Source organism: Patagioenas fasciata, chromosome 2, assembly GCF_037038585.1.
Source record: "Patagioenas fasciata isolate bPatFas1 chromosome 2, bPatFas1.hap1, whole genome shotgun sequence".
Taxonomy (NCBI): domain Eukaryota; kingdom Metazoa; phylum Chordata; class Aves; order Columbiformes; family Columbidae; genus Patagioenas; species Patagioenas fasciata.
Genome location: NC_092521.1, coordinates 91,474,293 through 91,492,130, shown reverse-complemented (window position 1 = coordinate 91,492,130; position 17,838 = coordinate 91,474,293). Strand labels below are relative to the sequence as shown.

Here is a 17,838-nt window from a genome sequence, read left to right as displayed (position 1 = left end):
TCCTACTCAAATCTTCTACCCCACAGGCAGAATAACTCTATCAGGGTTTTATAGCAAGGGTAAAAAGGCCAGAGAAGATACAGACCTCAGAAAATAAACCATCAACGAATAAAGACTGTATGTACCAATCCTGCACTTCTCTAAAAAAACCTACCATGCCTGCAAGGAACAGGTGATAAACTGGTACAAGTGAGTAGAAACTCAACTTCTCAGTAGATACTAAGAATTTCTTCTTCAGCAGTGCTGAGTACCTGCAATTTCTGCAGAAGGCATAAGTTGCTGCAGGCATTCAGTGTTTGCTATGCTCAGAAGTCAAGTTTCCTCCTTTCTGATGGTTTGGTTTGCATGTTTTTTTTTTTTCTCATTATGCTTAATAATAATAATGCCGAGATAAATAGCTCAGCAGGGTAAAATACTGCACACATCAACAATTCATATAAAAGATTTATATCTAAATAAAGAATGTAAGTATTTGGAAAGAGACTGAAGCAATATGAAGATATATTTCCTCAAAATACATAGCATAACAATGGAAACAAATTGCACCCAACATTTTATTTCAGCTTAGACAAAAATTCTCATATAAAGCACTGCTGATTATATTTCTTTTTTTGCTCATTAAATCCACCATTCCAGAGAGTTATTGTTTAAATAGCAGAATCTCCAGAGCACCTAAATACGAATTACACCAAAATAAGCTGGCATCACAAGTCTTACAGGCACACGCAACACCTGAAAAAGTCCTTCCTGTCTAACTAGCTGTATTTTTTTTCTCTCTCCCTCCTGAAAGTTATAGAGATTTCCAAGACAAAGGCAATGATGTTTCATCTTTCTTGGCCAGGTACAACTTCAAATGGGACACTACTGTGCTACAAAGGAACACCTTCATCCTTCTGCACTTCTCAGCTAATCTGCATCGTCTGGGAAATGCTACTGTAAATACTGCATCATAAGAATCTATACACCCTAGGAAATTAAAAGATCCCAACTGCCACACACCTCCATTTACCTGAGCAGATTACTGGTGATTTTGAAATATTCTTCATGATTTTCAGTGCCACAAAAATAGCTGGGTTTCCTTCTTCAATTAGGGAAACTTCCTGAGTTGCAATGAGTTTCGGGGAAATCCAGTACTTTAGTTTCCAGAGTAGTCAACTTCACTCTTCCCCTATTTAAGTACTAAATTCATATAAATCACAACCTCCAAAGTACAAAACCAAGGAAAAAACACTAGGTAGTGTAGCAAGCTAAAACCAGTATCTAACTTTAAATAAGAGTAGGTAAGCTAGAGAGAAATATAAATGAAAGGCTCTACTTACTTGTCAAATACTCAGAAGAGGGAGAAAAGTCTTTAATTTTTCCTTTCAGGCAGACCCTGAACATTCCTAAAGCTACACTCTTGTTAAAGAATAACAATGCTTAGAATGCTACAGAGAAGCCAAAAGCTGAAAACAGACCAAGGAGAAAAAGTATACTAAGCATTTAGGCATGCAATGACAAAATGTAAAGAACATTAAATCTCTACGAGCAGAATTCTTATGTGGAACAGGTATTTCTTTAACGCCTTTCCTTATTTTACAAGAGTCAGGAAATGGATTCACTATTACCGATTTAGGAGAACAGGTTACATACGGGAATAACTATGCAAAGTAGATTTAACACATGTGCAGGAGCAGGAGGATACAAGCAATCCTCAAAAGAGGCAATTTCATCCCTTTCTTACTTTTTAGAAAAATCAAGAAAACAAATCCTCTGCAGCATGCGCACCCCAAAGCATTACTTACTTGTCACAGTTTTAGGCTGTCACTACTATGGTTCATGTGGCTCTCACACTAGCAAGATGAAGGAACTTGAGGGCAGGTATGAAAAGAATAATATGGTTCTTCCCAACTGTGCCTTCTGTTGTTTGACTATTCTCTGTAGCCTAATTCATATTCTGATCAGAGAAGTGGCAGCTGAAAATCAGGGCTTTTTATTAACAGAGTGTACTTCAGAAGGTGCTCCTGGTCACGCATACGCACACATGCACCCAGACTATTCTCCCCAGCCCTCATTTTCTAGGGATGTTCTACAGCTGAGCTGCAATGGCTAATCATGTTGCAGATGATGACTGTAGGGGTTTAGGCATGATTTTAGAGACCACTTTATCATAAGCTCTTTGCAAGATTTATCTTTTGCCTGTAAAACATTGGCACAAATGTTAAAATGGTTATTAAGTAACCTTATCTATGACAAAACCCATCCTTTAATCCAAAACTAGTAAAAAGAATTACGCTGTATTTCCTACTGGTTTCAAGATCTCTCTCTTTTTTTATTTCTTTTTTCCTCATCCCTTTATATTTCTGTGGTTGTGTATGCATGCCAATACCTATCTGTATGTCTGAAGACACACACCTCACATAAGTGCTTAGGCCCATTCTACACAGGAGTTTATTCTTACATCAAATGCATAATGTACACTCACAAAGACATATTTAACCCTGCTGCAGGCATGCGGATATTCAGATTGTGATAATTACCTAGGACTGCCAGTCAGGAACCACAGTCCCACTAGGTAGATGAAGCACAACAAGACAGCCCCTGTACTGAAGAACTTTCCACCCTAGGACAGTATTGGAGAGCACATACTGAGGCAGGAGGTACAAGACAACTACCGTTGTAAATAGCACAGAAAACAGAATTATTGAACTAGGGAAATTCAGTCACTTCTTGGGTCAGAGCCAAAGACTAAAGTCAAGATAGTTACTGTGCCATCCTCCTAGCCAGAATTCTATTCACTACAGTCTAAATAAACCCATATTGGAAAAATATTGGCAAAAGTCTAAGGGTAACCCTCCTTACTAACTACATTCTTTTGTAGACTGTAAGACTGAAAACTCTGAACACCTGTGGATTCCTGCAGAAACCACTGACACCTTGTTCTCATAGCTTCACATAACCAATATGAAATCTATTGTTATTTTAGATTTCCAGGTTTACTCCTTCACCTAGTATTAATTTAATGTAGGTTTCAGCATATATATCACTGCTGGAAATTGCTCCATGGTTTATTTAAGCATTTTGTATAACCATTATACTTCATCATTTGGGATGCAATAAAGACTGGCTGATATATTCAGCAGCAGAATTATTCATTTGTGAGCTATTTGTTTTAAAGAGCCTCAACCAGTCAAACTGCAAATATATGAGGTTTAGAGATCAGAGCAAGCCACAGTAACACATGCTTTTTGAAGCTTACTGCACTTTTTGCTAAGTAATCATTTAAACAGCATCAGGTGTATTTTGACTGTGTTGCATTGGCTTTTGCCTAAAAGAAAAAAAAAGAGTAAAATTATTCTACTGACAGTAACCATACATTGCAGCATAACTGGAAATTCATTTTTTATTTTTATATTTACATCACGTTGGGATGAGCTCAAAATTCAGTCAAGGCTACAGTTGCTTCTTTTGGTCTAAAAACAAATTGGAAGGAAGTCCCTGGTGGTCTGTTCCCAGTTGCTGGGAATCTCTTTTGCTTGTAATGATCACACACCTGCTGGGGATACCACATTCTCTACATAATCACCCATCATCCACAAAAGGAATAACAAGAAAACATGCAAAAAGAACTGAACTCTGCTGAGAAGGACCTGAGGGCTCCTGGTGGACAGTGACTGGGCATGAGTGTGCCCTCACAGTAAAGAAGTCCAAGAGCATTCTGGGCTGTATCAGCAGGACCACAGCCAGCAGACTGAGGGGACTGATCATCCCTCTTTACTCAGTGCTTTTTAGACAATGTTTACAGTACTGCATCCAGTTTTGGCCTACCCAATACAAGAGAGACATTGACAAACTGGAGCAATGGGCCACCAAGATGATCAGGGGGCTGAAACACTTGCCCTGTAAGAAAAGGCTGAGGGAGCTGGATTTGTTGACTCTGGAGAAGAGACAGCTTCAGGGGGACCTAACAGCAACCTGCAAGTACATATAAAGAAGTCATCAACAAGACAGATCCAGGCTTTTCAATCCCATGCACGGTGGGTGGATGAGAGGCAATGGATGTAAGTCAAAACAAGAGAATTTCAGAACAGATATATGAAAAACATTTTCACCATGAGGACAGTCAAGCAGTAGAATAGGTTAATCAAAAAGTTTGTGTAGTTTCCATCTTCAAAGGTTTTCAAGACCAAACTGGATAATGTCCTGGAGCAACATGGCCTGACCTCAGAGCTGACCCTACTTTGAGGAGGAGGTGGGCCTAGAGATCTCCTGAGGCCCCTTCCAACCTGAATTAGCCTTGGATTCTAAGACTATGAAGATGAATAGGTAAAAAAAAGCCAAGGTAAAGATGTGGTGAGAAGACAAGATGGGCTACTCCTTTGCTTCCCATATTGCTGTTCCTAGCTCACTGAACTAATACTCATAACCCTCCTAAATGTCTTCCCATATCTGCACTTCTGTATAGCATCAGACAGAACCTCTCTTTTAAACAAGAGAGTCTATAGAACCAGTAGCTGTGCTAAGTATCCTCACTCATGTTCTACTTGGGGAAATAAAAAGCTAAGAATAGACAGATAAAGCAAGCACTGAATGTGTCTGGAAAACTCATTACTTTGAAAGGCTGAGCACACAGGTTCTGTTGTGCTTCAGTGAAATTGTATGTGTGCGTCTGAGCATCTGTTTACTATATCATATGATGGAAAGGCCACTATATTACTCATTTGTGGTCACTAGTATGTAAATGTTACTTATTTTTTAGACCTGTACTTAGAAGTCCACAAAATTAAGTTAGGATAGGATAGCATGGGATATACCAATTTTCATCGCTGGTCTTCTGTTTTTGAGATATGCCTGAGTTTTGGAGAGCTGCTATGAATGTTTCAGTCATTACTCTCAGACAACATGTTCCTTGCTTTTAACACCAACCCCCAGCCTCACCCTGAAACTGATGATAATACCTTAAACTACAGAATCGCACTGGTGGCTTGTGGCCATAAATTTTGTGGTCACTGATACTTCTTGATTTTTCAAAATGAGATCAAGAGTAGATGCATAGAGTATGAAGTCTGGAAAGACTTTCTGATTGTTTTAGAAGAAGACTTTTGCAACATGCTCAACAGTTTTTTGCCTTAAACCTACTCTCCTTTTCTGTGTCTTTCTCCTCTTCCCACTCCATTTCCCCATCTTGTTTAAACTTTCTTTGTTTGCCCCCAGACTTTTTCATATTGCCCTCAATGCTCCACGTACAGCTCTTTTCTACCTTCCTGTTACTCTGTTTTATCTCAGTGGTTCATTTTTTCTTGTGTCCAGGCACATGTGACTGACCACCCACTTATTCTCCTAATTTCTGAGCCCCTAATTTCTTCTGTCTTTCTTGTGTTTCCAGTCAATTGCCTTTAGTTGAGAATGGGAATTCAAGCCTTGTTTACTCTCCAGATGCTTGTTGACTTTCTCTACGCAAGAGCTCATCAGCAAAACTGGCTTGGATCTAAGATTTTGCAGATGAACTTTGTGCCTTGTCAGATTAAACTCTTATTGTTCATAACAGCCATTTTAAAAGTTTCCTCTGCTTTGGCCCTGCAAGGTGCTGATGACTCTCAGTTGGATCCCAGAAAGCATGGAGATCTCTGAACTGAAACTATTTAGGCATTTAGGTTACATTTGACTGAGCACAGGAACCTTCCCACTGATTTAAATGGTACTACTCGCAAGCTTAAAGCTCAGCATGTGCTTCAGTACTTTGCCTGACTGGGGCCAAAGGGCTCAGGTTCCTAGAGCTTCAGTACCAGTACTGGCTACAAACAAAACGAGATATAACATCCTGATGAGAGAAGACTTGATGATCATGTGATTTCTAATTCAGTCATTCAGCATCTCCACAATGAAGAAGATATTTTTGCCTTCCTTCCATGGCTGTCCAACAATAAAAAAAGGAGTTTCACAACGTTCTGCAGAGTATGCAGACAAACCTGAGATAATATACAGCACTGTAAAGGTTTTATTGATGTTCATTGAAAATGTTTTACATAAGCCACTCCTAAGAAATTCAACTTTCCCAAAGTCATGCCAATAAAATATTTATGCTACACCATCATCTATGCTCTATTGTACCTCCACGTGCATAGACACACATTATATATCTTCAATTACAGTAAAACTAATTAGACAATAAATCACAGTTGAGCCTGTACCTCATTTGTTCAGACATCCCAGTTAAATTTACATACTAATGGTTGCGTATTTGCTTTTAATAGATGCACTATTAGAAAGTAAACATAATAAATGAATAACCATTTAAGCATGTAGTTACCTAATCTTGATGAAAAATATCTGAAAATGTAGCAGCCAGTGAATCTATTTACTTTTTTATTGGAAAATAAAGCTAATCACAGACCAAGAAGATAAATACAAATTATATGGAGCAGCATACTAATGACCGATCAGACAGACCCATCCTGTGTGGTGAATGCAATAAGATCAAACAGGTTGAAAAATCTGGCTTATACACTAGATGGTCTTCTTCCTCGAGCATGGCATAAAGGACATACACTAAGATGGTTTAATTAGCAAAAGCTTCCCCCTGGCCCTGCCAGCGCATTTTATTTTCAGCATCTTCTAAAGCTTCAGGGCAAGCTATATGTCTCCCAGCAACATTCAGGATATGTGTATAGAAAAGATGCACAGGGATGATGACTGTCTTGAAAACTGAAAAGTGCACAGTAAGGTAAAAAAATTGTATTGTGTAACTGTGAACAAGAGGGCTCACATAGGTAACAAACAGTGCCAACTGGGCTATGGGATAAATCCTTTGCCATTAGAATAGGGGTTTAATTCCTGTGGGACACTAAGCAAAGGCAAATGGGAGTGAGTGCAGCCTAGACTTTGCTAGGCTAAGATGAGCCCACCTTGATTTCCTTTCTCTTATAAATAATCACTTCTTTCCGCACAACCACATCTTTCTGAAGATACACTTTTTCTCATCTCTACTAACCTTGACTGTTCACTTTTCACAGCAGAGACAGTGTCCTAGGTTAGGGCCACATACACCATTCTGGGCACAGCTGTGCGAGAGGTGAACGGGGTGTCACTTCAAGCTCCTTCTCAACTCTCTTCACTCCACTGCCAAAGGTTACCAGCCCCTCAGGTCTCCCAGCAGAGCTGCTTCTGGAGCTTTGTCTATCCTGGTGCCATCAGAATAATCCTGGTTAGAAAGTCTATTATTCTGAATACTGAAGCTGATAGGTTATTATGAAGGAACTTAGTTTGGAGAGACTGCATGTGCCAGCAGATACAAAGAAGGAGCAGCCCCTGGAGATGATGGAAAGGGGTGGTAAAAAGTAGGTGGTGCTAGGCTTATTGCAGATATTGCAGAATACTGCAGATATTGCAGAATTCTACAGATATTACAGATATTGAAGAAATGAGGAAAAGAACAAGAAAGCAATTCCCATAATCTGACACTGGGAGTCTGCAGTTTACCAAGGAATCTGATTCAGATTCCCTATTTGTCAGTGTGTAACAGCATAGAATATGTAGCTTAGAATAGCATAAACATGTAACTGCTTGACATCAGTCCAGGCCACAAGGCTCACGTGCAATCAAAATAAATAATTATTTAAAACAAAAGCAACCACAGCCACCAGCAGCATCAAATGAAAGTGACTTTGTGAGGAGAGAATGCATCAGCAGTCAATTGACACAACATGCCGCTTGCTTGCCGTGGCAGCGGAATGATGGAGGTTCCAGGAGCAGTCCCTCCACCAGAGCCCATTCGTCTTAATCAACACCTCTGGGCATGCCGCACTTCATCTGAGCTGCGAGTGGTTTCCTTCCCTAAATGTCAGTTCATTTTTGTACCTTTTCTTGTGTCATCAGCCCATGGACACATCTTTTTCATTTTTTTTTTTTTGGTAAGAATGCTGGCTCAGAGTGAACCGGAAAGTGATTATGTGCAGCTATGCTCACAGCCCTGACAAACACAGGTGCAACACAGTGTAGTAGATTGGGTCCAAGCTATTTGTTCTATTACATTACAACTTGCAGGTGCTTCCTCTTTTCTGCCCTGTCCGCTCTCAGCTTTTCATTACAAAGAAGCCCTACACAAGTCACTGAAGGCAAGACAGCAACTTCTGATCCCCCACAATGCTATGACTTGTGTCAAATTACAGCTAGAACGATTTGGTAATCCCAGTCAATGAAATGATCTGATCTGAGGGGAGCAGCACTCTAACACTGCTGTGCTGAGTGACCACAACAGTCCAAGTGCTGTCAGCTTTTCCCAGCAGCTTTTTGACCTGCTGAAGCCTGCACGTGTATATTGAACAGCTGATGACACGGGAGAAAGTCTGACACACTCAGGCTGTTAAAAGGCACAAAAAGTATACTTTAAGCCCAAGAAAAAAACTCCAATTTAATTTGACTTTTGAACAAGAGTATATTTAGCCCAGCTATTATTAAAGGTTACTGCTATCTAGTGTGGACTTCATGTATTTGAGCAACATTTTAATGAACAGAAAGAAAAATATTTATGTTGGTGTATAATATTCAGACCATAAGAAAGTATGAGGGGAGTATACAAAGGTTGAGAGCTCTATCTCAGTTAAGCACATAAAGGATGGACATTTATCCAGGTTTTCTGAGGCTGCAGGATTCAATTTGTATAATGAAAGGCTCTCAAGACACTCATAAGTCTTGGTTCAGTTCATTCAGGCTGAAAAATTTTGCATGGCCTTGCATGCATAAAATCTGACACTTTTTAATATCCATCAAGATCTCTTACAACATCAAAATTGGAAGACAGGCTAAATGTTTTATTTCAAATATGATATGAATAAACCATGTAATTCATTAATTATAACTCTTTAGAAAGTAGACAGGTGCAGAAAGTCTGCTAACTTGGTTTTACAGCACAGCTGAAAAATAACACAGAACAAAAAGAATGAAAAACTGGCTTATTAACTACCATCATCTGAGATCTTATATAGCACCAAAGATTACTTCACAGTATTCTCATTCAAAGGGTCACTAACCCTTTAAAAAGCAATGCCAGTATGTACTATCAGTATGTAGGGTACTGAGTTCGAAAAAGCTCCAAGTAAGATACCAGATGAAAACTGGATACAGGCTTCCTTTTAAACAAAAAAACAAGCTCACCTCTTATCTCCTATATTCAGAGACAGAGTTGAAAAATAAAAACTAAGGGTTAGGGAGAATTATTGTACCAAAACTGAAGACGGGACATTCATGTGGGGTGTGTGTACCTATGTGTTAAAAGGGAAAGGCAAAGAAGAAAAGGAGTTAAAAAAAAAAAAAAATCGAAAGAAAAAAAAAGAAAAGAAAAAAGAAAAAAAAAGAAATGAAAAAAGAGAAAAGAAAAAAAAGAAAAAAAAAGAGAAAAGAAAAAAAAGAAAAAAGTTCTCTAAGAAGTGCTTGATACCAGAGTACCAGAGCAAAAATCTGTTTCTAAAATATTGGCCATATCCTTTCTCTAGAAAAGAGAAAAAATTAGTTTCAAAGTAATCCATCTTTCCACCTCTGCTGCCCTTCTCCCAGTCTGTATTATTTTCATTGGCCTGTTTGGTGGGATACAACAATTGCCAACAAATTAATGTGATAAAGCAGTAGTTAATTGCTCAGTATTATTACTCCAGTGTTGCCCTTTGGTCCAAGTTAGAGCACAGTGACAGCTGACAACTGTCTCTTCCTTGAAGTCCCCTACCTATTGCATAAGACCTCCTGATTCTTGTTATTACTTCAAAATGTATTTCAGCCAGCAAGGGTCAATATCATGACTCTCTACGACATCAGTTCTGGGCTGTAGAACTTTTCTCCTTGTTCCAAGCTGAACCAATGCCAGCTGAAAACAATGCTGTTGAGCTTGAAGTAATGTCACCACTCTTCTATTGATGACCTAGATAGTTACCCAGCAAAACAGTGCAAAACCATGTGCTCCCAGGGACTCCTACTCAGCTGTTACCAAACAGCACTAATTAAAAAAAAAAAAAAAAAAAAAATCACTTTTAGCTTCCTAGAAACTGTGTCCTTTTGTCTGAGTCTATCCACAGTAAGCTATGCCTCTGTCATCTTCAGATCAGTTCACTTACACCTGACTTCATCTGCAGCTGACCGTGAAAATGATATGCAACTTAGAGAAGCCAGACACCCAGCCCTCTCTTTGGCTCACCTTCAACATCAGACCGTATCATTCTGACAATCTGGGCCTTCCAATATCAGTTTGAGGCTTGGATCCTCAATTTTAAAGTAAGAAAGACATCTCAACTTATTTGCATCAGAGATCAGATTACAATCTACAAACCAAGCCACAATTTGTGCTCCTTAGGAGCAATGCCAATCAGAAAGATACGGACTGAAAAGAAGGAGACTTGAGCACTTTTTATGGAAAAGCAAAGCAAACATTCTGTGGTAGATCAGCGAAACCTACAGGCAGACCCACCTTCAGGAAGAGTGGCAAAAACCTGTCTTCTTTCTGCAATTGATAACTACAGAATACCCCAATGCCAGTATCTCAAAACAAACACACAAAAACCTAAACAACAAACAAACAGACAAACAAACAAACAAACCCAACTCCAAATTAAAATAAACAAAACCCCCCACATAACAACAAAGAGAACCCAACTAAAAATACCCAACCCCCTCCCCAAACCTGTCCAAACACTGCTTTGACTTTTTGAGTCTACCAGAGATGTTCCAGGATTTCCACGAATTTAAAAATTTATATTGCTCCTGATTTGATGTAGACTGCTCAAATATCATCTGAGCATTATCCCTGTTGATTTTCCCTTTTATATTTTCAATTCTTAAAAAACATAATCAAGCTGTTCACAAACAAGCAAGCAAAATGGTAAAAAGCAGCAGCAAAAAGTGTTTTGTCGCTTTAGTACTTCGTACTTTGTCAAGCACAGCTATGTCAGTTCAACTGCCCCGAAGACCAGTGATACCAGCTCACTTGAATCTTCACATGTTCATACTGAAGAATATTATGGAAGTAGCATTTCCACTCAATCCAGTTATGCTTGATTACTTTGCAACGACATAAAGCAACATAAGGCTGCCAACTACAAAATGACCTCTGTAGAGTAGTTACAAAAGCAATAGGAGCTGAGCCTGCAATCTGCCCCCAGTGTCACCTGGAGGAAAAGAGCTGACATACCGAAGGTGGCAAGGCACATTCACAGAGCTATTTGCCAAGGTTTAACTCACATTGACTTCAATGAATGTAGAGTGAAAACAATGGGAAAAACTGGGAGTGTATTACAATATTTGAACATTCAGCATCAAACACATTTTTATAATGAAACACAATTACAGACACAATTCAAGAATATACTCAAACCAGACACAGGCCTAAATCAATCCCTATTCTGGATAAATTTAAAAGTTAAATACATGCTTAAGTATCACTCAGAAAAGAGATATTCACTGGGTATCAGCAGCAATTCACAACATTATCTGGCTGAAAAAAAAATATCACCAAAAGCTGGATTTTATTGCTGTATATCAGACAATCATGATAGGTGGAAAACTGTTGCTTTAAAACATAATCTGTTAATAACACATAATTTTAATTATGTGATATTCTCTAGGGCTACACACACTTCTTACTGACATAAATTTATTATCACATATATATTATTTTACCTGGAATTTTATTTTTTGCCAAATGTGAGGCACAATAAACTGCTTCAAGAAGCGTTCATCTTCACTCCAGAACAGTCGGATGTCAGGGATATCGTACAGGATCATGGCCAGCCTCTCCAAACCCAAGCCAAATGCCCAGCCAATTTTATCCTGAGCACCAGCTGCAATAAAGAAACAAACAAACAAGTTAAAAACTCAGGAGCTCAAGTTCACAACGTGAAAAATTGCTGATAAAATGCTCACCTATTTACCAAGAACAAAACAAAACAAAACAAACAAAAAAAGTGCAGTGGCAAGACAGAAAAACCTACAAGTAACTGTCAAATGAAAGATCGAAAGGCTACAGGACAGATCCTACTTCCATCAAAAACTGCAGCAAGACTGAGGGTATCACTGAGTCCAGGAACCAAAACTAGTAATAAAATAAAGGGTCACCATTGGCAATTTGTGTCCAAAGTTTCAGGCGGACTTTGAGAAATGGCGCGTAACACTACAAACCACTTCCCTTTACTATCACTAAAGCTGAGCACTTCACACCTGACTCAGGCATGTTTTATAGACATGTTAACACGAATTTCCTGTTCAGAATATTTCGCATGGGCTGTCAGACCAGGCCAAACCTATGCAGCATTAACAACATTACCAACACTTGAGCGGATCAAAATTGCCTCTTTCAAGGCACCTTGAAGAAGCAGAGCAATGGGATGTGAGGCGCTGTTGCATTAAGCATCACACCTCCAACCAGGGAACTCCTGGGCTGCTGCCCCTGGGACAAGCCCTTGCTCCCACATACACAAGTCTCTTTAATGCAGCACTAAATAGAAAAATACAAGAATATTTAATATAGTAGAGCTGTATAGATATTAATGATGCAACATTTATGTCAGGAAAGTAAATATTCATACCTTCCTTCATTTACAGGGTAGGAGCACTGAGTCATTAAACAGAGATTTTTTTTCACCACCAAGAACCAACTCCATGTTTAACCACCATCCTACTGATTTACAAATAAGCTGAGAGCCCAGCAGCTCTGTCAAAGGCTCAGAGCTTTTTAAAACTTAAACAAAGGCCTAAATAAACACACTTATGCTGAAAGCATGAGTGCACGTGTGACAGACTTTTCACCACCAGCACTGGCAGTGAGCTCCTGAGTTGTATAATATCACAGCTATCCACCTAGACCAAGGCCACACCTGTCTCTCCCAGTTAAGCCCCAATTTTTGGTAAGCTTTGAATTTGGCAGTTTCCCCACCCTCATGCAGGAGGCGGGAGGCAGAAATCTTCTTTCTGACCCGTCTCTGCTATCGGAAAGGAGACAGTTCCCATTATTTGGGCATTGGTGCCATCCTGAGTTATGCTGTCATGTTCAATGCTGAGTTGAAACAGTCCAGAGTCCTGTTTAAGCAGAAGCAGGCATAACAGGTTTGGGAAAAGAGACACAGCCATCACTTTGATTCTTTACATTAATTTGAACCTGCCTATTTACCTGGAATACTAAGTCCCCAGCAGAACTCATCCACACCTTATCTGCTATCTCAGAAGTATTGCGCTGCCACAGGAATTTGGTCAACTTAATAACAGCATTCCCCAGAGGAGCATGGATATTTTGCCTTGTCACTTCTCATGTGACCATAGGCAAGATTTTGCACTTTCTGACCTTTGAAAGCAGACAATTTATCAACTGAATTGTGGAAGTCCTACGAAATAGAGGACTGAGTGTGAACTCAAAAGGTACCCCATGGCAGAGCTGCTCAAACTAGGACGTTTAGACCGAACACCAGACTCTGAGCTAACCTGACCTTGGGAACCTATAATCCATGCTACACTACATGAAGAACTGTAATATTTGCTGGTGTTGATTGAGTTACTTTGAAGTAAAGGATGGTGACTACACAGAATATATTAAAATTTGTGTTTGGGAAAAATTTTGAGCTTTGACTTTAAGTGTGAACTATAAACTGTTTCTTTTCCAAACTGAAAGCACTATTTATCTCCATACTCCAGTATATAAAAGTAATTATATTTTTATTGCTATGAAAAATGGAATATAATTCATTGCAATGGTGTTGCTTCCCCGAACTTCTAGCTTGTCTTTCTTAGATCATCAACTTCTGCCTTAGTAGAAAAATGCCTGTTTCTTTCAAAAGTGCCAGACTTTCATACACGTATGGACATTTTTGTAGACTGATTAACACAATCCACCCCTTCCTCCAAAGGTGAAGTCAAGCACCTGGAGCAATATTCATGAGGGTTCTGAATGGCCACTCTTTAATCTCAACAGAGGCATTAAATCTGAAACCTAAAGATGCCAGGTTAAGCATCGGTGTTAACTCACTGATGCTAATTTAAATATACATGATAGGGGATGATGATCCTACTTCCCCACATTACTGATGATTACTGGTACATCAAACAGGAAAAAAACAATGGATATGACAGATCAGCAGAATGGGTGTATATTCTGATAGGCAGAGCTTTACATTTAAGATTTGTGCTTTTTTATTATTTTGATAAATGAATGGTTTTTGTTGTGACTCTTTGCTCACACTTTGAGGTTAATGTACAATATTTATACTTAGTTGATTTGCTATGCATTTTAATTTTGCAATGAATGCTTCATTCGTATTCACCCAGCTATCTGCCTAGCAGTTCAGAGCATTGTAATCTGAGCTATAAATAAACACATAGTCGTAGAACTGGACTCTTGGATGATCCTTGTACAATTATCGGCCTTTAGAACACAAACTTCTCAAGTGTCTGCAGGCAAAGTCATATCACTGGGGAATTCCTAACTCACAGGAAAAAAAAAAAAAAAAAGAAAAAGGACAATGTAGATAACCTTAATTCCTCCTCAAATCAGCACTGACAAATCTCTATGTCACTCTACATCTTCATTTATTTTGTCCCTGGTCTCTCCTCCAACTTCCTTTTTGGGAAGCTGCAAGTAAATTCAGCATTTAAAAATATGACTGACTTGAAGCATCTGAACAATTAGCTTGGGGAACTCAACAAGACTAAAGCACATTCCTAAACTTATTCCTGACTGGAAATCAGCAGATGGCTTAAAAGTTAGATGTGTAGCTAACCACTTGGTTGAGTGAGGGCAACCCAGAGTTTTTCACAGCATATACGTATGTTTAAATACACAGAACTTTGGCAAGTAGTATGTAAAGAATGCAAGTCAACACGACAGAAAGAATGAACACAGAATAACTTTAAATGTGGCAAAAATCACAATGAGGTTCTGATGAGGAGACCTGGCCAAAGCAGCAGATTCCAGGGACCTGGCGGGGCAATCATAGCATCACTGCTTGAAACAACACAGCCCAGTGGATAAAGCTTTCCTGACACACAAGCTTTTCCCAACTGGCCCTCAAACGTTTGTGTGCTGCCAGGCTCCTGCTGTCTCACGTGAAAAACTCAACTACCCACCAGGAGAAAATTGCTGGAAGCTTTGTGTGTCACGTAGCCAAAGATGGAAAAAGAAAGGATGGTACAGTTTGACTGGCTTCCCACACTGAGACAGTCCACTCTGACTTCAGAAGGTTGCAGGACCACAGACATGTCTTACAGGGGAGCTCATGAGTCCTCATCTTCCTCGAGAAGTCATAGCTGTTTGTCCTGGTCTTAAGCTTCAAGCCCAGATGGATCAGTTTACACTTAACTATAGACCAAACAAGACATTGTCCAAAGAAACTTGTTAAATGAAAGCTAAATTTGATCAGCCAGGATGGAAAGCCAGAACTCACGGATTATATCCCACTGAATCCTCAGAAATACCCACGGAAATGTTTACCCTCTCAAGGAGCGTGAGGCACGACATTTTGCACCTTACAAGATTTTTAAGGCATATTTTGCAACACAGTGTTAGGAACAGGCTGACAGAACTTTTTTGTTGTATGTTTCAGTCACCCTGATTTTTATATCTATGCTGGCTTTTATTTAACAATTTTCACTACTCCTGTAAAACTGCCAATAAAAGAAATCTTTCTTTCAATACAGCCTAAATTGGGTCTTCAAATTGTTATACTCAGCAGCTACTGAGAAGTGCATGAAATTAAATTTTGATCTTGGATTGCGGCAAAGTCAGGAGCATCAAACAGGCTACATACAAGGTGTTCTTCACAAAATGCCCCAAAATTAATATACCTGAAGTGTATGTAGCTGAAAGCTGGGATGAGTTCCAAAAGCAAAGACCTGTATTTGATCTCCTGCTTTCAGACCAAACCAGTGCTATTAATGGAGCAAATTCAGAAACTAAAGTGGTGGGAAGAGGGATGAGAAGGTTCTCAAGGACACACAGACTACACAACATATTTTATAAAATATATCAGTGCTTTAAACTGCGTAGAAAGTAAGTTATAGACATAATGAACATGTGACTTGACACAAAACATCAGAAATTCCTGAAACAAAGACTTATGCCCATATTCGAGCTCTTTGTAATTAATGGACAGCTTATGATCAAGGTTTTGAAAAACAGCTTCTGCAAAATAAATATTTACTTATCACTAGAGACTAGGAATGCATATTCTACATGAGGGCCACAGCAATGATGTAAACCATGTTTACCCATGTTAAAAATAGGCCATTTTACGTTATTTCCTATTTCAGATAAAACTCCCACATGTTGGGAGTCAAAAGTTTTCACAGGGAAAAAAATATGCAAGTGGTTCAGTCTGATACAGAAGAGTTTCTGAAAGTGAAAGGTCAGGTGGCTGGGTTGTTAAGCAACTGAGGCCCAAGAGCTTACTGAAGTTTCTTTCTGAACTGCTCTCTTCAGCGAAAGCAAAAATCAAAACTGTCATATTATTCTCTAACTCTGTTAAATTGATGCATTCAGGCTCCCGTGTGCAATTCAGTTTAAATTAACTCCTAAAATAAGGACTTGGCTTTCAGACTATGTATGCTAAGCAAGCCACTCCTCAAGAGCTCAAGAAAAGAAGCAAACATTCAATTATGCTATTCTGTGGAAAAAGAATTTATCTTTCTAAATCTCATATGTGGAATAATTTTCTAACAACAATAGTCACTTTGAGACCACAGCTTTGTCTCCTGGGTCAGACTGATCTGTTCTGTTTGCTCCACTTGAAAACTAAGCAAAAGAACTTTAAAGGCTTTGATTGAGTTTTTAATATGTATGTTTATTTTTGTTCCATAATCAAAATAGCTGGGTACATACTAAAGGAACAGCCTATATTAAAAAATTCTGCCCAGGGAAGCAACCTACCAGATTCAACTTTCTTCTAGCATGTAATTAACATACATTCTGCCACTTTACCAATATTTCACCAGGCAAAATAACTCAGAGACTAAAGTTTCTGACAGGGAGAAATGGATGACCAGAGCAGAAGACGACAGGAAAACTAGATCAATAAGAAGAGGAAAGAGTGAACCAAAGCTACAGCAACAAGGAACTTCCATATTTTTTTCCCACCTCAGACCGACATTTTTAGTTTCCAATTATTTTAGCTTTCTGCTCCTGAAGTTATGAATTCCTCAGTCCTCCTCCCCTGCAACTTTCCATCTTCCTATTTTTGCCCAAGTCCACCTCTCCCATTCCCACAAGTCTTGCTAAGCATCCACAACAAATTCAATGACAAAACCACCATTAAACAGAATCTTACTTCAGGTATTTTTTCAAATTCATAACCATACACAGCAATAACATTCCACTTTTCAAATTTCATAAAATAAAGTATCCACTTAACTCCTAAGCACAATACAAGATATTAGGTATTAACTACCAACACTTTCATGGTCTATGGTCTTCCTTTTTCTCTATACTTCAACTTACATATCTGAATAAATGGCTTATTCAGTTTTTGAGGTTTTTTTCCTTTACCTCTGGGTATCTCAAGACTGGACATTCTCCATGGAGGACAGTGCAATTTGCTGTCCTAATTTATGTCACAGAGCAAAAAACAAATTGACTCCTTGGGCCTATTTCCCCTGGCTCTCCCTGCAGGCTCCAGCACTGCTCTTTTTGTTCTTTGTATGTAAAAGCAAATTCTGATTCCTTCCATAACATTTAGTTCACTCAGGGAAAGTTGAATTTCGAGGTTTTGGGTCATTTAATATTTTTTAATACTGTTAAATCTCCCTAGACACTGAGGCCATGTAGATTTGAAAAAATAAAAGCTATAAAGAAATACATGAGGTGCTGCTACTTGGCAGAATGACCAAGTCTACAGTGTA

General features: G+C 38.9%; 1 protein-coding gene across 6 annotated transcripts in view; it reads right to left on the bottom strand.

Moving 5' to 3' along the window:
- The window catches only part of FARS2 (phenylalanyl-tRNA synthetase 2, mitochondrial), a 262,657-nt gene that overhangs the window by 93,934 nt on the left and 150,885 nt on the right, over window positions 1–17,838 (bottom strand). For all 6 annotated transcript variants that reach the window (XM_071804545.1, XM_071804546.1, XM_065830067.2 and 3 more), the window contains one exon: window positions 11,641–11,801. In XM_071804545.1, the coding sequence (XP_071660646.1) occupies window positions 11,641–11,801 (161 nt within the window). The remainder of the gene's footprint in view (window positions 1–11,640; window positions 11,802–17,838) is intronic.